General features: G+C 43.3%; 1 protein-coding gene across 5 annotated transcripts in view; it reads right to left on the reverse strand.

Moving 5' to 3' along the window:
• camsap2b (calmodulin regulated spectrin-associated protein family, member 2b) overlaps positions 1 to 24,721 on the reverse strand; it is a 67,243-nt gene that overhangs the window by 25,726 nt on the left and 16,796 nt on the right. For all 5 annotated transcript variants that reach the window (XM_052464001.1, XM_052464005.1, XM_052464004.1 and 2 more), the window contains exons 3-5: positions 8,092 to 8,274; positions 7,090 to 7,179; positions 1,200 to 1,341 (exon numbers count right to left, since the gene is read on the reverse strand). In XM_052464001.1, the coding sequence (XP_052319961.1) occupies positions 1,200 to 1,341; positions 7,090 to 7,179; positions 8,092 to 8,274 (415 nt within the window). The remainder of the gene's footprint in view (positions 1 to 1,199; positions 1,342 to 7,089; positions 7,180 to 8,091; positions 8,275 to 24,721) is intronic.

Genomic DNA, 24,721 nt, shown 5'->3' on the forward strand with positions numbered 1-24,721 from the left:
CTCTCTCAGCCTATTGCGGACAGTCTGAGCACCGATGGAGGGATTGTGCATTCCTGGTGTAAGGCCTGATTCACGCAGTCTCCTCTGAACAGTTGATGTTGAGATGTTTTTTTTTTTTTGGGGGGTTACCTTTATTTAACTAGGCAAGTCAGTTAAGAACAAATTCTTATTTACAATGACAGCCTACCCCGGCCAAACCCGGACGACACTGGGCCAATTGTGCGCCGCCCTATGGGACTCCCAATCACGGCCGGGTGTGATACAGCCTGTTAATTGAACTCTGTGAAGAATTTATTTTGGCTGCAATTTGGTAACTCTAATGAACTTATCCTCTGCAGCAGAGGTAACTCTGGGCATTCCTTTCCTGTGGCGGTCCTCATGAGAGCCAGTTTCATCATAGCGCTTGATGGTTTTTGCGACTGCACTTGAAGAAACATTCAAAGCTCTTGAAATTTTTCGCAATGACTGACCTTCATGTCTTAAAGTAATGATAGACTGTTGTTTCTCTTTGCTTATTTGAGCTGTTCTTGCCATAATATGGACTTGGTAGTTTACCAAATAGGGCTATCTTCTGGATACCAACCCTACCTTGTCACAACACAACTGATTGGCTCAAAGAAATTTCACAAATTAACTTTTAACAAGGGACACCTGTTAATTGACATGCATTCCCGGTGACTACCTCACAAAGCTGGTTGAGAGAATGTGTGTGTGTAAATCTGTCATCAACACTTTTTTGGTTACTTCATGATTCCATATGTATAATTTCATAGTTTTGATGTCTTCACTATTATTATACCAGGTAGAAAATAGTGAAAAATAAAGGAAACCCCTGCAATAAGTAGGTGTGTCCAAACTTTGGACTGGTACTGCATGTCTAATGGTTAAAACAATATAGCTGTTGATACTACTGGTCATTGTTTCCATTTACAATCATTTGTTGAGCCCGACGATGATTCTGTGCCCAAAGAGTCCCTCTGTAATACTTATGCATAATGTAGCTATCATGTTTCTAGAAAATATATAGTTTGCTGTGAATGAATGCCCCTATGCTCATCAGATTCTGGTCAATCCCTTGTGTAACGGCAGCCTAATGTACTTACCATTCTGAGTGAGTGTGAGCTATAACAGATGCTGTTACTGCAAACTATTAGTATAAAGTAGGCCAACCAGAGAAGGCTACAGGTATGAAGTGGTACCTTCCAGTCTGACAGACGTTGGGCAGTAGAAGTGGACGAGTGCAGCCAGGGCACAGCCGTCTGTGTTGTCCTTTAGCAGATTGTCCACCAGGGGGAGGGAGGGAGCTGACCTCTGCTTCTCATGCTCCCTCCTATAGCGCGCCTGCAGCCATGGCAACAACAGAGAGATTACAGCTCAGTGATATACAGTTAATCTATGCAATCAGAGCGAGGAGAGGGATGTATGGGGATGTATATATAGGCTCCTCACACACAAATGTACACAAGCGGTCTTTGTCTTTGCATAGATGCACAGTCACGCCCTCTCTCTCACACACACACACACACACACACACACACACACACACACACACACACACACACACACACACACACACACACACACACACACACACTAGTTTAGTCTGGGGTTATTCAAGCATTGGAGGGTTCAGACTCAACTAAACAGGTAGTGGGGGTGTCGCTGCATGCAAAGAAAACAGACTGTGGAGACTTTGACAGATCGACCAACGCCATCTTTAAAGGGGAGAGGGAGAGGCTGACATTGTCCTCTACGGTAAAGATCCTGTATCGTTGTCGAATGCAAAGAAACAGTCGGCACCAAGGCTACACTTCCACTGGGTTCGGAGTTCGTGTACCGTAATTACACTAAGGTGTGACTGAGTCTGAATGTCCCTATATCATCTAGTGATTTACACTAGTCTCATGTTCCCACATGAACTGTTACGACCAGATAAATCTCCTGGGCTACAGTATCCAACCAATATAAATCTCCTGTGCTATGGTGTCCTGCAGTGTTGACTGGATGGAGGTAAGATTAGGTTTGCTGATCTGATCCAGGGTCACTTTGTGTTTTCCCCATTAATGATTTTGGTAAGGATAAGGGCAGGGTGATGATTTACAGTTTAATAAGCTGTTCTGACAGAGGGAATACGTTATAGTTGTAGATTTGTTTCAGGGCCTATAAAACACACTGGTGCCACACCAGTACAACAACTGGTTCCCCTCTCTGCTCCCAGTCTCACCTTTAATAAAAGGAACAGGCCGGGCATCCATTACTTTACTAGAAGAAAGAGAGGTCCCATTTTTCAAACAGAGAGAGGAGAGCTTAAGTTGCATTTTGTCTGGTGTGTGATTCAGCATTTTGTGTGATATAGTGGGTTGTTTACGTATGCTTGCACTGTACTAGCATTGAGGTCCAGTATGAGCATCTATATACAGACGTTTTACAGCCGTTCTAACACACAACATGGGAGGTAAGAGGGAAGGAGCAGGGCGGAGCATCATTGGAGGGTAGGGGTGGGTTAGGGGCTGCACGTGGGTTAGGGTAGTGGTAAGGTATGGGGGAGAGGGAGAGGCTGATAGATGGACTTACAGGTACCAGTCTCCAATACCATTTGTCTGGAGCCTTGAGATAACAATGGACACGATGCCAACAAGAGGAAGAGAGGGGAAAGTCATTAGGCCTAGGAAGGCTCAGGTCTACTGTATCCACACACATCATCCTGTGGGACATGTTTATGTCTTTTTGACTTTTTTAAAATTTGATTTAAATCATTGGTTCACGTGTCAATTCACTTCCCACAGTGGTCACAGTGACTCTTCTCCATCCAGACCAACGGGAGGTATGGAGCTGCAGCTGATAGACTCCCTATGCATCCTACTCAATATCAAATTACCCAGCAGCTACTGTGAGTGTCTCCTTTGTCACAACTGAAAGAGTCCCCCCCCCCCCAATCACTTCACAACACACTCTCTGTCATCAGATCAAGTTCAAAGACTCTTCACAGTCACACACACGGCCCTTAAATTTCGCCTGAGAAAGGGATTGTTGTCTGTATTCAAGCTGTGACACTAAATCGACGCCCTCGTCCGCTTCCCAAACGGCACCCTATTCCCTATCTATTGCACTACTTTTGACCAGGGCTCATAAAGGCTCAGGTCAAAAGTAGTACTCTATGTAGGTAAAAAAGGGTGTCATTTGGAACCTAGCCCCTCTTTACAGTGTGGTCTGTTCAGTGAACAGACAGCCCTGTCTGTGTTGACCCTGATAAAGGCAGTGATAGAGAGAGTTGGTTCTGACAGAGCATGTGCTCCAGCAGTTTATTAGGAGCATACAGTTCTTCTCTGGCTGAGGCTAACAAGCACGTCAAGGCCTCCCTTCATTTTTTACTTTGAAAAGGGTAGTATGTGTGGGAAGGAAGGTATCGGTGTGTGTGTGTGTGTGTGATACGATCTCTCTCTTATTATATCATAGGCACAGTAGTAACTTTTTGATAAAAGGTCGTCTGATGTGATTTAGCTCCTGATGTAATTGTGCGGCGGAGTTAAGCTCTGATCACAAGATGCTTACAACATTTGCCAAAGGAAATGTATTGTTTGTTTACCCTTTATTTAGCCAGGTAAGTCAAATGATTTTTTACAGGGAAAAAGTTCTGAGAACCATATGTTGAGCTTGGTGTGAGCCGTGGTTCAGTTATAAATTCGGGAGGTGCCAGAACAAAAAGTGAGTGCCAGAGAGGGTGACCGGAACGCATAAAAGAAAAATCCCCTTTATAATAAAGCACTGCCTGCATATCATGCATTTGCATAGAGCAGTAAGAGGCGCTTCCAGAACTTGCACACATGGGGACCATTGTTAATAGCCCAGGGTCAGGGGAAATGTGTCCTTTTATAAACGCATTTCATGCAGTTTTGCATCATTTCACATGACTGGAGACTTTGGCAGAATCTTTTATACCGCCCAGAATGATGGAAATGACAGGCTACTATGACACTGACAAACTGAACATCTGAGATCAATAAAACGGCCGTGTCTTGTGGAGACACATTTTGTAGGCTGCAATATGAGGAGGAAGTTATAGTCCTAAAAATGCTTTACAGTTTCACTGACTCACCCAATGATGTGCAGATTTTACATGGTAAAACAATATTTGGAAGTTGATCAAATATTTTGGTAGCAGACAGATTAGTCTTCACTTTTCAGCAGGAGCTATTTGCTTCCCAACCTGTGTTTTTTCTCGCAATTGTATCTGAAATATTGGGAAAGGCCTGTTTTGTCTGCATGCTGTTCACTGACAGATTTGCAGTGCGTTCCGAACTGTAGGCCATGCCTTGTTATTGGGCTGCACACAATCCACAGCCAGGCTTTAAAAAATATACATTATTGATCCTCTGTGGCTAAATTACAGGCCTTCTCATGGTGTAGTAGGCTATTCTGAATTACTTCATTTCTTTCTGACCAGACAGTAGTTATTCTATAACTTTAGAAAATTAATTTCAATTTATCAGGGGTGCTGAAGCTCTGATTCTATAAGGAAATAAATGACCAACGCTGGAGAGATGAGAGTTGTAGACTCGTCTATCAGAGCAGAGAGAGGAAGAGAGATCGTATAAAGTGAATCTCATTCTCATTCAGAGATACAGGCTCGCTTCTCACACAGCCACGGCCAGGCGGTGATCTCAAACGTAGGTTGCAATGTTGCGCAAACCATAAGCCCGGGCCGACCCAACCCAAATCAACTCTTAGAATATCAGGCCCGGACTGAAAACCAACTTTTTCACATTAATTTTTTTTGGCGGTTGGCAGGAGAACGAACAAAGAGGCAACTCTTAATGAACTGATCGGGGTTTGGCTTTGACATTTAAGGAACTTAACAAAAAACAAAAAAACATACTTTTCTTGGTATTTCATTCTTTTAAAAGAATGTTTACTAAAAGTTCAAACATAGTTACATTTAAATTACATTTTGTTTTGGTGAAGTACATTTCAGTACTTCACCATAACCTTTCGTACAGGTTTCCTCTTGGTTTTATTTAATGCCATGTTCTCAAATTGTTCCGAGAATATTAGGAACATTTTCCATAAAAAACACAAGAACATTTAAGTTCAGAGAATGTTTAATTTGTTTAAATTTAAAACATTTAAAACATTTCGTTCTCAAAACATGAAAACCTTTTTTTGTTACTTTTAATAACATTCGAAGAATGCTCCAAGAAAGTTATTTAAAACAGACACATTCCGTTCTCAGCATCTTGAACACACTCTTGTTAAGTGTGTTCAGGTGTGTTGGCTGCGCCCACCAATTGGCCCTACCTGATGTTAATGAATGCGTGTTTCCTTTGAAATGAGGTCTGTTTGAATAGACTAAAACAACTATGTATGTGTAAAAAAAACCATGGCATGGGCTAATTCTATGGATAGAGAGCAGAAATAGGTTAAAATACCAATGATGCGTGTCACAAAAACTAAATGTGTTTGCATGTTTCCTATCTGTGCTTGGAGTTCAACAAAGCGAACCCAAAATAAGCTAGCAGTGTTATTAACAGTGCTATCGAAAGTTTCAGTGAAAGTTTTTTAAGGAAGTTATTCAAAAACCTCCAGATAACCTAAAGTGTTATTAACGTTCACAGAGCATGAAAACTGTGAAGGAACAAGAGTAAAACGTTCTCAGAACCTCCCTGCAAACTAAAAATAAACCTTCCCAGAACATGTCCACTTCTGTTGTCAGATTTATTTTTTAAATAGTTTTTCTAGTCAGGAAACGTGCTAGCTGGGTTACCACCTTTTTTGTGATTATATTCTTTGTTATCACAGTGAGTTTTTCAATGAGGAGATTTGATCTGGCCACTAAAGAGCATTTTAGGTTTGATCTTTGACCTCTCAGACAGGGTCGTGACTTGACACAGGTCACTGTGGGTGAGATGAGGACTCTCGTGTCTCTTTGTACTGTCAGCAGTAGACCAGACGGATGACTCTGAATGTCACATAGGCCTTACATAACTAATGTCCCTTCAGTGCAGTCTGTCCCACTCAATCTCTGTTGCCCTCTCTCTGTCTTTCTCTCTGTCTGTCTGATGCTCTCTCTGTCTTTCTCTCTGTCTGTCTGTTGCCCTCTCTCTGTCTTTCTCTCTGTCTGTCTGATGCTCTCTCTGTCTTTCTCTCTGTCTGTCTGATGCTCTCTCTGTCTTTCTCTCTGTCTGTCTGATGCTCTCTCTGTCTGTCTGATGCTCTCTCTGTCTTTCTCTCTGTCTGTCTGATGCTCTCTCTGTCTTTCTCTCTGTCTGTCTGATGCTCTCTCTGTCTTTCTCTCTGTCTGTCTGATGCTCTCTCTCTGTCTGATGCTCTCTCTCTGTCTGATGCTCTCTCTGTCTTTCTCTCTGTCTGTCTGATGCTCTCTCTGTCTTTCTCTCTGTCTGTCTGATGCTCTCTCTGTCTTTCTCTCTGTCTTTCTCTCTGTCTGTCTGATGCTCTCTCTGTCTTTCTCTCTGTCTGTCTGTCTGTCTGTCTGTCTGTCTGAGACTCTCTCTCTCTCTCTGTCTCTCTCTCTCTCTCTCTCTCTGTCTCTCTCTCTCTCTCTCTCTCTCTCTCTCTCTCTCTCTCTCTCTCTCTCTCTCTCTCTCTCTCTCTCTCTCTCTCTCTCTCTCTCTCTCTCTCTCAGTTGTGCAGTTCCACTATTTGTTGCTATCCTCTATTTTGTTGCTTCTTCTTTCAGAGTGCAGCAGAGTCTCTTGCCAATATCTCTATACAGCTGACATGACACTGAGCTCATCTGTTCTTCTGTTAGCAGGGGAAATGTGTGTGTGTGTTTGTTTGTGTCAAAGAGAAAACGAGAGCGAGAAAGAGAGGAGTGAAAGTGGCAAGAGCGAGAGACAGAGAGAGAGAGAGAGAGAGAGAGAGAGAGCAAGAGAGAGACGGAAAGAAAACAATATTCTGCATCTGTATGTTCAGTTCGTACTCGTGGAGTTGGAGAGATTGGAGAGGGACCCTTGCTGTTGGGCCTGGGAGACCCTGTCCAGACTGTTATATCAGACCATGTCAACAGAGGGCAACGAGGGAGAGAAGTCAGAGCGTGTGTGTCATTGTGTGTGTGTGCTTGTCAGTACTCACCCTCTGTGATGCAGTAGCTGTGCTCTCAGGGCAGGAGCTCTCTCTCAACCTCTGCTCCTCCACCAGAATCTCCCTGAGGTGCTCATTCACCTAGTGAGAGAGAGAGAGAGAGAGAGAGAGAGAGAGAGAGAGAGAGAGAGATTGGAGAAAGAGAATGGATATTATTGAAGGTCACATTACCAATAAGGAATAAGGGGGAATGAATGTTTTGTTTTTGTGTGTGCAAGTGAGAAAGAAAGAGACCGACTACAGTCTCTCGTGACAGACTAAGTATTCTTGGTGGCAAGATTAAATTGACCATAATGTAGTTTAAAAAAACAGTCCTATGACTTCCATCATTCAGCCCATGAAAACATTGCAACCTCTCATAACCTCATAAATGATGCGCTCTAGCTAAGCCTTGTTGTGAAGTTGTACATGTACAATAAACATAAACCAAACTTCATGAGGGAAATGAAATAGTTCTCACTCTCACTAGATCTGACACCTAAACTGTCGCCTACGGTAGCCTATCAAAACACATTTCCGGTAAAAAAAATATATCTATATATTTTTTAAATAATTAAATCTTACTCCTGAGAGGAAACTAGTCAAATTAAGATCCCACATCTGTGGGCATGTGTATTCATGTCAATATGTGTGTTCGTCCATCCTCATATGTCTGCATGAGTGTGCATTTTTCCGTGACTATATTTGTAAGCGTGTGAATCTGTGTGTGAAGCATACGTGTGTGTACATGCGTGTCTGCATGTGTGTATCCGTCTGGCCTTGGGCTCGCAGCAGGGAGGAATGTTGTCAACAAGCTGAGATGGTAGCCGACAACACGGAGCCAGAGTGTGTACTCTTTAGGATGTAGGATGCTGGGACATTACTAGGATGCCGACGGGAGGTACGCTAACAACATTAGCATCAATACTAATGGTGTGTGTGTGTGTGTGTGTGTGTGTGTGTGTGTGTGTGTGTGTGTGTGTGTGTGTGTGTGCGAGCGTGTGTGTACCCTACCTTGTTGATCCAGGTGGTGACTGCGTCCTCTGTGTCGTAGGGCAGGTCCCTGACGTCGGGGTGGGAGGAGAGGTCATTGGGAGGGGAGGAGAAGCGGTGGACGCAGGCCATCACCCGCTCCACACTCACCATCTCCACCGTGTACGCCATCATCAGAGTGTCTATTAGGGCCAGGTGGGAACTCTGGGGAAGGGAGACGGTGTTAGAATGGTCCATGTTGGTCCATGTTTTCTCAGAGACGGGTGACAGAATGGATGCTCAGAGAGGACACCATCATCAATGTTTCACAGAAAACATTACATCCCTCTTCCAGTCACACCAAAATAAAAAGGTAATAGATTCCCATCTAAGGTCAAATGCAGGTCACATAAAAACCCCGGGCGTGTTCAGTATTTATGAAAACATTAACGGATGTCATAAATGGGGAACCGTGTAAATGTGTGTCTTAGTGTGTGTTAGTCCTAGAACAGTACGAAGCATGACATTCTGAGTTCTAAATGGGGAACCGTGTAAATGTGTGTCTTAGTGTGTGTTAGTCCTAGAACAGTACGAAGCATGACATTCTGAGTTCTAAATGGGGAACCGTGTAAATGTGTGTCTTAGTGTGTGTTAGCCCTAGAACAGTACGAAGCATGACATTCTGAGTTCTAAATGGGGAACTGTGTAAATGTGTGTCTTAGTGTGTGTTAGTCCTAGAACAGTACGAAGCATGACATTCTGCTGGCCTTTCCGATCCCATTCCAGGGCGGTCAGAACAGCTAGCAGCTCTCCCTCCCCTTCCTATTCCTGCCTCTTCAGGGGTCTGGCCCACTCTAACATCTTCTAATGTGTGTGTTTACTTCCTGGTGTGACACAGGTCAGCTCTGCCGTTCAGCACGGATTCAGATGGTTACTACTGTGTTAAGAAGAGCTGCTCTCCAATCAGTTTATTAAACTCTGTTATTCCAACAATACTGTGCTTTAAACTACTGAAGCACAACTAACGGCACCAAGCAACAAAACAGATAAACACAAAAACACAACAGACCTCTCTATTCATGACCCCATAGAGACGCTTATATAAGAGACTGTTTACACGTAGTGTGGCCCTGTGTTTCCAAAGAGAGAGAGAGATAAAGAGAGAGAGAGAGAGAGAAAACATTAAGAGATGAGAAATGAGGGAGGGAGAGAGAGAGAGGGGGGAGAGAGAGAGAGAGAGACAGACTGAGAGAGAGAGAGAGAGAGAGAGAGGGGAGACAGACTGACAGAGAGAGAGAGAGAGGGGAGAGACAGACTGACAGAGACAGACTGACAGAGAGAGAGAGAGAGAGAGAGAGAGGGGGGACAGAGAGAGAGAGAGAGGGGGAGACAGACTGACAGAGAGAGAGAGAGAGAGAGAGAGAGAGAGAGAGAGACAGACTGACAGAGAGAGAGTGAGAGAGTGAGAGAGAGAGACAGAGACAGACTGACAGAGAGAGAGTGAGAGAGAGAGAGAGAGAGAGAGAGAGAGAGAGAGAGAGAGAGAGAGAGAGAGAGAGAGGGGGGAGACAGACTGACAGAGAGAGAGGGTGAGAGAAAGAGAGAGACTGACAGAGACAGAGAAAGACAGAATCCAACTGACCAACCTTTCAGTGGTTTCTCTCCCTGTTCTTTAAAGCCCATCCCATTTCCTCTAATCCACTGCCAGCAAATATAGTAGGTTTGTACAGTGTCACTACAGACTACAGACCAAGTCCTCATGGAACATTACACATTTAACATAGAGCTTGAATTTGGTGAAAGCTATAAATCGCATGCATTTTCTAACATCACCCTTTCAAGAATGAAGAACTGCTTCATCTGATGCATCATAATGCAGAGCCTTCAGAAAGTATTCACATCCCTCCACTTAGTCCACATTTGTTGTGTTATAGACGGAATTTCAAACGGATTCGCTTTTTCCTTCACTGGCATTTATATTGGAACACATTCACATTCAGGAAGACTCCTCCCTGTATCAAAATGCACATCAGCTACGCAGACAAAAATAACATTTAGAACAGGGGAATTCAGGGAACAGTTCATTTACACATAAACAAAATACCCTATAATGTCAAAGTGGAATTATGTTTTTTGATTTTTTTTTAAACAAATGAACTTAAAATTAAAAGCTGAAATGTCTGAAGTCAATAAGTATTCAACCCCTTTGTTATGGAAAGCCTAAATAAGTTCAAGAGTAAAAAAGTGCTAATTAATACACCCAGTATTCATGGTGCAGCTTGCACAGTCACTACAAAGATACAAGGGTCCTTCCTAACTCAGTTGCCGGAGAGGAAGGAAACCACTCAGGGATTTCACCTTGTGGCTTGTCAAAGTATTCACCCAAGTTGGCATTTTTCCTATTTTGTTGACTTACAGCCTGGAATTAAAATATATTTTTTTTTGGGGGGGGGGGTTGTATCATTTGATTTAAACAACATGTCTACCAAAAAACAGAACTTGAGCATGCTTAACCATTCACCCCCCCAAAGTCAATAGTTTGTAGAGCCACCTTTTGCAGCTATTACAGCTGCAAGTCTCTTGGGGTATGTCTCTATAAGCTTGGCACATCTAGCCACTGCAATTTTTGCCCATTCTTCAAGGCAAAACTACTCCAGCTCCTTCAAGTTGGATGGGTTCCGCTAGTGTACAGAAATCTTTAAGTCATACCACAGATTCTCAATTGGATTGAGGTCTGGGCTTTGACTAGGCCATTCCTAGACATTTAAATCTTTCCCCTTAAACCACTCAAGTGTTGCTTTAGTAGTATGCTTAGGGTCATTGTCCTGCTGGAAGGTGAACCTCCATCCCAGTCTCAAATCTTTGGAAGACTGAAACAGGTTTCCCTCAAGATTTTCCCTGTATTTAGCGCCATCCATCATTCCTTTAATTCTGACCAGTTTCCCTAACCTCTCGCGCCAGCTAGGGTGTGGAAGCCTGACGAGCTGGCTAGGCACCCCCATTTCCATCGGTGGCGACCCAGAGCCGATGCCACCACACCAACCGGAACGCCAAGCGATGCTTCGTGTGATGGCTTCTGAATTCTGTCACATGGGATGATGCTGGAGAGACGAAGCAGGTACGGGGAGTCAGGCTCTTCTGTTCTGACTGACAGTCCAAGAGTTTTAATTTCCAGAAATCCAGTCTGGATTTAAACTAATAGCCTTACAGACTAGAAGTGCAGCTGTGAGATTTTAGTCCTAGTCCCTTCTGAACCCACTGACTTTATTTACATAAACCCACTAATCGTAAATGTTTTTAAGTTGTTCTTTACATTTATTTTATTTATCTTACCCCCTTTTTCGTAGTATCCAATTGTTAGTAGTTACTATCTTGTCTCATTGCTACAACTCCTGTACGGGCTCAGGAGAGACGAAGGTTGAAAGTCATGCGTCCTCCGATACACAAACCAACCAAGCCGCACTGCTTCTTAACACAGCGCGCATCCAACCCGGAAGCCAGCCGCACCAATGTGTCGGAGGAAACACCGTGCACCTGGTGTTTTTTTTAATCACTTTGGCGCAAGTATGTGGTACATTTTCACAACTCTTAGTACAAAATTCAAAACAGATCATCAAAAAGACGTGTGCTCCGGGCATGTGCTGACCAACTGGCAGGTGTCTTCACTGACATTTTCAACATGTCCCTGATTGAGTCTGTAATACCAACATGTTTCAAGCAGACCACTAGAGTCCCTGTGCCCAAGAACACAAAGGTAACCTGCCTAAGTGACTACAGACCCGTAGCACTCACGTCTGTAGCCATGAAGTGCTTTGAAAGGTTGGTAATGGCTCACATCAACACCATTGTCCCAGAAACCCTAGACCCACTCAAATTTGCATGCCGCCCAAACAGATCCACAGATGATGCAGTCTCTATTGCATTCCACAGTGCCCTTTCCCACCTGGACAAAAGGAAGAGAATGAGAATGCTATTCATTGACTACAGCTCAGCGTTCACCACCATAGTGCCCTCAAAGCTCATCACTAAGCTAAGGATCCTGGGACCAAACACCACCTTCTGCAACTGGATCCTGGACTTTCTGACGGGCCGCCCCCAGGTGCTGAGGGTAGGCAGCAACACATCTGCCACGCTGATCCTCAACACTGGAGCGCCACAGGGGTGCATGCTCAGTCCCCTCCTGTATTCCCTGTTCACCCATGACTACATGGCCAGGCACAACTCCAACACCATCATTAAGTTTGCAGACGACACAACAGTGGTAGGCCTGATCACCGACAACGACGAGACAGCCTATAGGGAGGAGGTCAGAGACCTGGCCGGGTGGTGCCAGAATAACAAGCTATCCCTCAACGTAACCAAGACTATGAAGATGATTGTGCACTACAGGAAATTGAGGACCGAGCACACCCCCATTCTCACCGACGGGGCTGTAGTGGAGCAGGTTGTGAGCTTCAAGTTCGTTGGTGTCCACATCAACAAAAAAATAGAATGGTCCAAACACACCAAGACAGTCGTGAAGAGGGCACGACAAAGCCTACTCCCCCTCAGGAAACTAAAAAGATTTGGCATGGGTCCTGAGATCCTCAAAAGGTTCTACAGCTGCAACATCGAGAGGATTGGTTGCATCACTGCCTGGTATGGCAATTGCTTGGCCTCTGACCGTAAGGCACTACAGACGGTAGTGTGTACGGCCCAGTACATCACTGGGGCTAAGCTGCCTGCCATCCAGGACCTCTACAACAGGCGGTGTCAGAGGAAGGCCCTAAAAGAAGACCCCAGCCACCCCAGTCATAGACTGTTCTCTCTACTACCGGATGGCAAGCGGTACCGGAGTGCCAAGTTTAGGACAAAAAGGCTTCTCAACAGTTTTTACCCCCAACCCCTCTTTTTAAGCTGCTGCCACTCTCTGTTTATAATATATGCATAGTCATATATTAACTATACATTCATGTACATACTACCTCAATTGGGCCGACCAACCAGTGCCTCCGCACATTGGCTAACTGGGCTATCTGCATTGTGTCCCGCCACCCACCACCCGCCAACCCCTCATTTACGCTACTGCTACTCTCTGTTCATCATATATGCATAGTCACTTTAACCATATCTACATGTACATACTACCTCAATCAGCCTGACTAACCTGGGTCGGCATGTAGCCTTGCTACTTTTATAACCTCGCTATTGTATATTGCCTTTCTTTTTACTGTGGTTTTATTTCTTTACTTACCTATTGTTCACCTAACATATTTTTTGCACTATTGGTTAGAGCCTGCATTTCACTGTCTACACCTGTTGTATTCCGCTCACGTGACAAATAAACGTTGATTTAATTTGAAAATACAATTGACGATTACAATACAGGTGGAAGATGTATGATGGCCATCTGCATGATTGTACCACCATACCTGGATGAGGTATGTAATGATTTCAATCCACACATACAGTACCAGTCAAAAGTTTGGACACACCTACTCATTCAAGGGTTTTTCCTTATTTTGACTATTGTCTACATTGTAGAATAATAGTGAAGACATCAAAACTATGAAATAGCACATATGGAATCATGTAGTAACCACAAAAGTGTTCAACAAATAAAAATAAAAAATAAAAATTTAGATTCTTCAAAGTATCCACCCATTGCCTTGATGACAGCTTTGCACACTTTTGACATTCTCTCAACCAGCTTCACCTGAATGCTTTTCCAACAGTCTTGAAGGAGTTCCCACATATGCTCAGCACTTATTTGGACTCTGCGGTCCAAATAACCATTACACAGCCTGGAGGTGTGTTGGGCCATTGTCCTGTTGAAAAACAAATGATAGTCCCACTAAGTGCAAACCTGACGGGATGGTGTATCGCTGCAGAATGCTGTGGTAGCCATGCTGGTTAAGTGTGCCTTGAATTCTAAATAAAACACTGACAGTGTCACCAGAAAAGCACCCCCACACCATCACACTCCTCCTCCCTGCTTCACAGTGGGAACCACACATGCGGAGATCCTCTGTTCACCTACTCTGCATCTCACAAAGACACTGCGGTTGGAACCAAATATCTCAAATTTGGACTCATCAGACCAAAGGACAGATTTCCACTGGTCTAATATCCATTGCTCGTGTTTCTTGGCCCAAGTTAGTCTCGTCTTCTTATTGGTGTTCTTTAGTAGTGGTTTCTTTGCAGCAATTCGACCATGAAGCTCTGATTCATGCAGTCTCCTCTGAACAGTTGACGTTGCGATGTGTCTGTTACTTGAACTCTGTGAAGCATTTATTTGGGCTGCAATCTGAGGTGCAGTTAACTCTGATGAACTCTGCAGCAGAGGTAACTCTGGGTCTTCCTTTCCTGTGGCAGTCCTCATGAGAGACAGTTTCATCATAGCGCTTGATGGTTTTTGAAACTGCACTTGAAGAAACTTTCAAAGTCTTTGAAATTTTACGGATTGACTGACCTTCATTTCTTAATGTAATGATGGACTGTCACTTCTCTTTGCTTATTTGAACTGTTCTTACCACAATATGGACTTGGTCTTTCACCAAATAGGGCTATCTTCTGTATACCACCCCTACCTCGTCACAAGACAACTGATTAGCTCAAACGCATTAATTAATTCCACAAATGATCTTTTAACAAGGCACACCTCTTCATTGAAACACATTCCAGGTGACTAACTCATGAAGCTGGTTGAGAAAATGCAAAGAGTGTGCAAAGCTGTCATCAAGATGGCTACTTTGAAGAATCTCAGATATAACATATAATTTGATTTGTTGAACACTTTTTTGGTTACTACATGATTACATATGTGTTATTCATAGTTTTGCAGTCTTCACTACTATTCTACAATGTAGAAAATGTAAACAAATTAAGAAAAACCCTGCAATGAGTAGGTGTGCCCAAACGTTTGACTGGCACTGTATGTCAGGATTGGATTCACCATGCCAAAAGGTTCCCCCCCAGGTACATGAACAATGAGGATATTTACTGTGATTTTGACAGGCTTGATACAAACTAGCGCCTGCTAAACTTTGTTTGTTTCATTTATTTCATTTGATTACATTGTTAAAGGTGTCTTCAATGATCACACCTTTGATCACACGGGGGACAGCAATGATGGAAATGTGATGTTCAGTAAATCTTAATGAGTAACGTGTATTGCCTAATGTGAAAACAGTGTAATGTATTGTAACTTACAGCACTCTAGCATTTTACATTCCAAGGGACATTTTGAGACATGTACCTTCGGGAAGTATTCATTTGTTGTGTTACAGCCTGAATTCAAAATAGATTCAACCAAACAAATGTTACCCATCTACACAACACCCCATAATGACAAAGTTAAAACATGCTTTCACAGATACAGAAATATCTCATTTGCATAATACTGTAAGTATTCACACCCCTGAGTTAATTCATGTTAGTATCACCTTTGGCAGCGATTACAGCTGTGAGTCTTTCTGGGTATGTCTCTAAGAGCTTTACACACCTGGATTGTACAATACTGTATTTGCCCATTATGTTATTCAAAATTCTTCAAGCTCTGTCAAATTGGTTGTTGATCATGTTAGACAACAATTTTCAAGTCTTGCCATAGATTTTCAAGCTGATTTAAGTCAAAACTGTAACTCAGTCACTGTCTTCTTGGTATGCAACTTCAGTATAGATTTGGCCTTGTGTTTTAGGTGTCCTGATGAAAGTTGAATTAATCTCCCAGTGTCTGGTGGAAAGCAGACTGAACTAAGTTTTCCTTTAGGATTTTGTATGTGCTCCATTCTGTAGATTTTTTTATCCTGAAAAACTTGCCATTCCTTATTAACAATTACAAGCATACCCATAACATGATGCAGCCACCACTACGCTTTAAAATATGGAGAGTGGTACTCAGTAATGTGTTGTATTGGATTTTCCCCAAGCATAAGACTTTGTATTCAGGACAAAAAGTTAATTGCTTTCCCACATTTTTTGCAATTTTACTTTAGTGCCTTTACTTTCGAATGCATGTTTTGGAATATTTGTATTCTGTACAAGTTTTTCACTATGTCAATTAGGTTATTATTGTGGAGTAACTACAATGTTGTTGATCCATCCTCAGATTTCTCCTATCAAAGCTATTCAATTCTGTAACTGTTTTAAAGTCACCATTGGCCTCACGGTGAATCCCTGCACGGTTTCCTTCCTCTTCGGCAACTGAGTTAGGAAGGACTCCTGTATCTTTGTGGTGACTGGGTGAATTGATACACCATCCAACAAAGTAAATATGTACCCATCTACCAGTAGTAGCCCTTCTTCGCGATTTATTGGAAAACCTCCCTGGTCTTAGCGGTTGAATCTGTGTTTGAAATTCACTGCTCAACTGAAAGGTAATTGTATGTGTGGGATACAGAAATGAGGTAGTCATTCAAAAATCATGTTAAACACTATTATTGCACTACAGAGTGAGTCCATGCAACTTATTATGTGACTTGTTAAGCACATTTTTACTCCTGAACTTATCTATGCTTGTCATAACAAAGGGGATGAATAATTATTGACTCAAGACATTTCAGCTTTTCATTTTCAATTAATTTGTAACAATTTCGAAAAACATAATTCCACTTTGGCATTATGGGGTATTGTGTGTAGGCCAGCGACAAATCTCAATTTGTCACTGCAACCAATCAAAGCTGGGACCAAGAGACTGAAAAACAGCTTCTATCTCAAGGCCATCAGACTGTTAAACAGCCATCACTAGCACATTAGAGGCTGCTGCCTATAGGCATAGAATCACTGGCCACTTTAAGGAATGGAACACTAGTCACTGTAATAATGTTTACATCTGGCATTACTCATCTCATATGTATATACTGTATTCTACTCTATTCTACGGTATCTTAGTCACTTAATGTTCACATATCTGGCATTACTCATCTCATTTATATACACTGTATTCTATACTATTCTACGATAACTTATTGACCTAATAATGCTTACATATCTTGCATTACTCATCTCAAACAGTTGAAGTTAGAAGTTTACATACACTTGGGTTGAAATCATTAAAACTCGTTTTTCAAACACTCCACAAATTTCTTGTAAACAAAATATAGTTTTGGCAAGTCAGTTAGGACATCTACTTTGTGCATGACACAAGTCATTTTTCCAAAAATGATTTACAGACAGATTATTTCACATACACTAAGTCGACTGTGCCTTTAAACAGCTTGGAAAATTCCCAAAAATTATGTCATGGCTTTAGAAGCTTATGAGGCTAATTGACATAATTTCAATCAATTGGAGGTGTACCTGTGGATGTATTTCAAGGCCTACCGTCAAGCTCAGTGCCTCTTTGCTTGACATCATGGGAAAATCAAAAGAAATCTGCCAAGGGTTAGTAGTAGACCTCCACAAGTCTGGTTCGTCCTTGGGAGCAATTTCTAAACGCCTGAAGATACCACATTCATCTGTACAAACAATAGTACGCAAGTATAAGCACCATGGGACAACGCAGCCGTCATAAAGCTTCTCCTTCCTGCGCGTTATGTCTCCTAGAGATGAACGTAATTTGATGTGAAAAGTACAAATCAGTCCCAGAACATACAAAAGTATCTATATCCACAGTAAAAGGAGTCCTATATCGACATAACCTGAAAGGCCGCTCAGCAAGGAAGAAGCCACTGCTTCAAAACCGCCATAAAAAAGCCAGACTACGGTTTGCAACTACACATTGGGACAAAGATCGTACTTTTTGGAGAAATGTCTTCCTTCTGGTCTGATGAAACAAAAATAGAACTGTTTGGCCATAATGACCATCGTTATGTTTGGAGGAAAAAGGGGGAGGCTTGCAACCCGAAGAACACCATCCCAACCATTGCGGGGGTGCTTTGCTGCAGGAGGGACTGGTACACTTCACAAAATAGATGGCATCATGAGGTTGGAAAATTATATAGATATATTGAAGCAACATCAGTCAGGAAGTTAAGCTTGGTCGCAAATGGGTCTTCCAAATGAACAATGACCCCAAGCATACTTCCAAAGTTGTGGCAAAATGGCTTAAGGACAACAAAGTCAAGGTATTGGAGTGGCCATCACAAAGCCCTGACCTCAATCCTATAGAAAATTTGTGGGCAGAACTGAAAAAGTGTGTGCGAGCAAGGAGGCCTACAAAAATGACTCAGTTACACCAGCTCTGTCAGGAGGAATGGGACAAAATTCACCCAACTTATTGTGGGAAGCGTGTGGAAGACTAACCGAAACGTTTGACCCAAGTTAAACAATTTAAATGCAATGCTACCAAATACTAATTGAGTGTATGTAAACTTCTGAACCACTGGAAATGTGATGCAAGAAATAAAAACTGAAATAAATCATTATCTCTACTATTATTCTGACATTTCACACTCTTAAAATAAAGTGGTGATTCTAACTGACCTAAGACAGGGAATTTCTACTACGATTAAATGTCAGAAATTTTGAAAAACTCAGTTTAAATGTATTTGGCTAAGGTGTATGTAAACTTCCGACTTCAACTGTATATGTATATACTGTATTCTACACTATTCTACGGTATCGCATTCACTTAATAATGTTTACATTACGTATGTATATAGTCTTAATTCATTCCTACTTAGATGTGTGTATTGGGTATATGTTGTGTAATTTGTTAGATATTCCTTGTTAGATATTACTGCACTGTCGAAGCTAGAAGCACAAACATTTCGCTCCACCGGTAATAACATCTGCTAATCACGTGTATATGACCAATAAAATGATTTAATTTCTTTGAAACTCCATCTGTAACACAACAAAATGTGGAATAAGTCGGCTTTTTCTGCTATTGGATTAACTGATTGTTAAAATAACTACATTGAGAAGATGTCATTATTTTATATTTTGGTGTTAAAATGAATGTACTCATTATATTTCACTGTAAACCTCTATTTTGGATCAGTGGTTGTGTGGTGGAAGATGTCTACAAACAAAGTGAAAGGTTTAAAAAGTCTTACCAGTTCGGAGTGTTCTACTAAGAGTTTCCCTTTTCCATTCACCACATCCTTATGAAAATAGTAGGGACAGCCATTCCGGACCGTGAGTCCTTGTTGAAAAGGTTGTTTGCTACAACATGATGATGATAATATTACAGCAAAATCTTCTATAGTATTTGACCTTTCCTGTACTATTGAATAACAATTTCAAAGGGTTGTTTTCAAGGCTTTTACATTGTTGCTGAGGAATGGTACTGTCATGCTAGATCGCTCAGGAGGGATGAGTTTTAAACTGTGGGTATTAGGCTGTTTACAGTAGCTGGGATCTCCTCTGGAATAAAAACAGTGCTGGTGTTGATAGTAAAGCATGGACTTAAAAGCCTTTAGATCCCCTCATAAAGAGATCTGCCGTGTGTGTGTGTATGTCTTCAGAGTCAGCTCTAATGGCACTAAACCATTGACTGGTGACAGTAGCACCTAAAAAGGCTTTGATTTGACCAGACACAGATATTATTGGTCATAGTGAGAGCTGTACTCTCATCTCATCTCACAGCTAAAACATTGTCATTGCATGAGGAGGACACATATTTACATTGACATCCCCATCCGCTCTCATTAGGTTATCAACACAAAAGTAAAACTGTTATTAATGTGATGTAAAGCAAACATTCAGCTTTTATTTCCTGTTATTCAGCAACTAAGGCTGTGCGTGTGTGTGTGCGTGAGTGTGTGTGCGTGTGTGTGTGCCCTTGATCAAAGACACTCAGAGGAAAGGCCACTTCAGCTGAACATACAGATAATACCAGTAGTAACCGACAGACACCTACCGCTCCCTGAGTCACCAGTGTCTGCTCAGCAAAGATTCACCATCAGAGACAAAGATTCACCGTCAGAGACAAAGATACACCGTCAGAGACAAAGACACACCGTCAGAGACAAAGACACACCGTCAGAGACAAAGATACACCGTCAGAGACAAAGATACACCGTCAGAGACAAAGATACACCGTCAGAGACAAAGATACACCGTCAGAGACAAAGATACACCGTCAGAGACAAAGATACACCATCAGAGACAAAGATTCACCATCAGAGACAAAGATACACCGTCAGAGACAAAGATACACCGTCAGAGACAAAGATACACCGTCAGAGACAAAGATACACCGTCAGAGACAAAGATACACCATCAGAGACAAAGATTCACCCTCAGAGACAAAGATACACCGTCAGAGACAAAGATACACCATCAGAGACAAAGATACACCGTCAGAGACAAAGATACACCGTCAGAGACAAAGATACACCGTCAGAGACAAAGATACACCGTCAGAGACAAAGATACACCGTCAGAGACAAAGATACACCGTCAGAGACAAAGATACACCGTCAGAGACAAAGACACACCGTCAGAGACAAAGACTCACCGTCAGAGACAAAGATTCACCGTCAGAGACAAAGATTCACCGTCAGAGACAAAGATACACCGTCAGAGACAAAGATACACCGTCAGAGACAAAGACACACCGTCAGAGACAAAGATACACCGTCAGAGACAAAGATACACCATCAGAGACAAAGATACACCGTCAGAGACAAAGATACACCATCAGAGACAAAGATTCACCATCAGAGACAAAGATTCACCCTCAGAGACAAAGATACACCGTCAGAGACAAAGATACACCGTCAGAGACAAAGACACACCGTCAGAGACAAAGATTCACCGTCAGAGACAAAGATTCTATTGCTATTCTCGTAAGTAGTGGGACTGTCACTTATGCACGCCTCCTATGCTAATGTCATTCCACAGATGGCTTTTCACACACATACTGAAAACGCTGCCTCAGCAGACAAATCCAATTGCATCTCCTTTCCTCCCTATGCAGTCCTGCTCCGTGGTCTCATAGACGTCTGTCAGCACATACAGAGGGTTGTGGATGGAACACAGTCGGTGTTTCTCAATATGCATACTGCCGTGCTCCGAGCACGCAAACTGTAGCACGGGAGGGTCGGAGCTTGTGTCCAAATCAAAGTATGCGAAACGGAGCACGGAGGGGACTTCTAGGACGCGTACTCCGCTCGTACACATTTAGAAGCATGCATCGACGCAAGCTTGAATGAAAAGTATGGAGTAGAAATACGAGGCAACCAATTTCTTGAAATCAATCAATTATTTGAGCTGAAGCGAGAGAAAAACTCAAACTTCGGAATTAAATGTTGCCCATTCACATCTCATACAGTATGTTGCCTGACTACAATATTTGATCTTGAAAACGTTAATAAATACATTCTGTGTTAATTTAGCTATGTTTACCTGCTTACATTACCCCCTGTAGTGTGCGTAGATTGCAAGCCCATAGTAAGTCAATAGGGCGAACTGGCTAGCTACTACTGTTAGCTAGCTAGCTCGCCACAAAGAATTGGATAACAAAGTTGTGCTTAACTAGCTGACTAGATAGATTATTGCGAGTCACATATAGCTACAGTGATGGAAAAAAGTATTTGATCCCCTGCTGATTTTGCCCACTGACAAAGAAATGATCAGTCTATAATTTTAATGGTAGGTTTATTTGAACACTGAGAGACAGAATAACAACAACAACAACAAATCTAGAAAAACATGTCAAAAATGTTATAAATTGATTTGCATTTTAATGAGGGAAATAAGTATTTGACCCCCTCTCAATCAGAAAGATTTCTGGCTCCCAGGTGTATTTTATACAGGTAACGAGCTGAGATTAGAAGCACACTCTTGAAGGGAGCTTATTACCTGTATAAAAGACACAGAAGCAATCAATCAATCAGATTCCAAACTCCCCACCATGGCCAAGACCAAAGAGCTCTCCAAGGATGTCAGGGACAAGATTGTAGACCGAAACAAGGCTGGAATGGGCTACAAGACCATCGCCAAGCAGCTTGGTGAGAAGGTGACAACAGTTGGTGCGATTATTCGCAATGGAAGAAACACAAAAGAACTGTCAATCTCCCTCGGCCTGGGGCTCCATGCAAGATCTCACCTCGTGGAGTTGCAATGATCATGAGAACGGTGAGGAATCAGCTCAAAACTACAGGGGAGGATCTTGTCAATGATCTCAAGGCAGCTGGGACCATAGTCACCAAGAAAACAATTGGTAACACACTACGCCGTGAAGGACTGAAATCCTGCAGCGCCCGCAAGGTCGCCCTGCTCAAGAAAGCACATATACATGCCCGTCTGAAGTTTGCCAATGAACATCTGAATGATTCAGAGGACAACTGGATGAAAGTGTTGTGGTCAGATGAGACCAAAATGGAGCTCTTTGGCATCAACTCAACTCGCCGTGTTTGGAGGAGGAGGAATGCTGCATATGATCCCAAGAACACCATCCCCACCGTCAAACATGGGAGGTGGAAACATTTGGCATTGGGGGTGTTTTTCTGCAAAGGGGACAGGACAACTTCACCGCATCAAAGGGACGATGGACGGGGCCATGTACCGTCAAATCTTGGGTGAAAACCTCCTTCCCTCAGCCAGGGCATTGAAAATGGGTCATGGATGGGTATTCCAGCATGACAAGGACCCAACACTCACGGCCAAGGCAACAAAGGAGTGGCTGAAGAAGAAGCACATTAAGGTCCTGGAGTGGCCTAGCCAGTAACACACTACGAGTGGGACAAAATCCCTCCTGAGGTGTGTACAAACTACAAGAAATGTCTGACCTCTGTGATTGCCAACAAGGGGGAGATGCAGCGTGAGGTAATACAGTAGGGGGAGATGCAGTGTGAGGTAATACAGTAGGGGGAGATGCAGCGTGAGGTAATACAGTAGGGGGAGATGCAGCGTGAGGTAATACAGTAGGGGGAGATGCAGCGTGAGGTAATACAGTAGGGGAGATGCAGTGTGAGGTAATACAGTAGGGGAGGTGCAGCGTGAGGTAATACAGTAGGGGAGATGCAGCGTGAGGTAATACAGTAGGGGGAGATGCAGCGTGAGGTAATACAGTAGGGGGAGATGCAGCGTGAGGTAATACAGTAGGGGGAGATGCAGCGTGAGGTAATACAGTAGGGGGAGATGCAGCGTGAGGTAATACAGTAGGGGAGATGCAGCGTGAGGTAATACAGAAGAGGGGAGGTGCAGCGTGAGGTAATACAGTAGGGGGAGATGCAGCGTGAGGTAATACAGTAGGGGGAGATGCAGCGTGAGGTAATACAGTAGGGGAAGATGCACCGTGAGGTAATACAGTAGGGGGAGATGCAGCGTGAGGTAATACAGAAGGGGGAGGTGCAGCGTGAGGTAATACAGTAGGGGAGATGCAGCGTGAGGTAATACAGAAGAGGGGAGGTGCAGCGTGAGGTAATACAGTAGGGGAAGATGCACCGTGAGGTAATACAGAAGAGGGGAGGTGCAGCGTGAGGTAATACAGTAGGGGAGATGCAGCGTGAGGTAATACAGAAGGGGAGGTGCAGCGTGAGGTAATACAGTAGGGGAAGATGCACCGTGAGGTAATACAGAAGAGGAGAGGTGCAGCGTGAGGTAATACAGTAGGGGAGATGCAGCGTGAGGTAATACAGTAGGGGAGATGCAGCGTGAGGTAATACAGAAGGGGAGGTGCAGCGTGAGGTAATACAGTAGGGGAGATGCAGCGTGAGGTAATACAGTAGGGGAGATGCAGCGTGAGGTAATACAGTAGGGGAAGATGCACCGTGAGGTAATACAGTAGGGAAGATGCACCGTGAGGTAATACAGAAGAGGGGAGGTGCAGCGTGAGGTAATACAGTAGGGGAGATGCAGCGTGAGGTAATACAGAAGATGGGAGGTGCAGCGTGAGGTAATACAGTAGGGGAAGATGCACCGTGAGGTAATACAGAAGAGGGGAGGTGCAGCGTGAGGTAATACAGTAGGGGGAGATGCAGCGTGAGGTAATACAGAAGAGGGGAGGTGCAGCGTGAGGTAATACAGTAGGGGGAGATGCAGCGTGAGGTAATACAGTAGGGGGAGATGCAGCGTGAGGTAATACAGTAGGGGGAGATGCAGCGTGAGGTAATACAGTAGGGGGAGATGCAGCGTGAGGTAATACAGTAGGGGAAGATGCACCGTGAGGTAATACAGTAGGGGGAGATGCAGCGTGAGGTAATACAGTTGGGGGAGTGTGAGTGCTTCTCAAATTAAAGGTTTTATGTATTCTCCACACTCTCATCCTCACAATAACAGACTCAAGAGAACGTCCTTGGGGAATGCTCTCGGAGCATGAGAGTGTGGAGCACAGTAGTATGCATATTGAGAAACACCCTGTGTCTCAGACAGAGGCCAAGAGAGAGAGAGAGAAGGGAAGGGAAGGAGAGATGGGAAAGGAGAGGGAGAAATACATGGGGAAGAGAGGCAGAAAGAGGTAAAGCAGCAGAGAGAGAGAGAGAGAGAGAGAGAGAGAGAGAGAGAGAGAGAGAGAGAGAGAGAGAGAGAGAGAGAGAGAGAGAGAGAGAGAGAGAGAGAGAGAGAGAGAGAGAGTGGTGTGGGTGTGTGTACATGTGTTTGTGTATAAAGGCTGCCATATACGTGCCTAGACTTGGTCTGAGACCACACCCTCTATCGTACTGCAGTGGAGCACCAGCACGTATTCCCCTTCTCCACTCTTCCATCCCCCTTTACACTATCCACTCTTCTACTCTACAACCCCCTATTCTCCCCTCCCCCCCTCCCATCACAGATGGTCACATACCCATTCCCCATTTCC

This window comes from Oncorhynchus keta, chromosome 15 (genome assembly GCF_023373465.1).
Source record: "Oncorhynchus keta strain PuntledgeMale-10-30-2019 chromosome 15, Oket_V2, whole genome shotgun sequence".
Taxonomy (NCBI): Eukaryota; Metazoa; Chordata; class Actinopteri; order Salmoniformes; family Salmonidae; genus Oncorhynchus; species Oncorhynchus keta.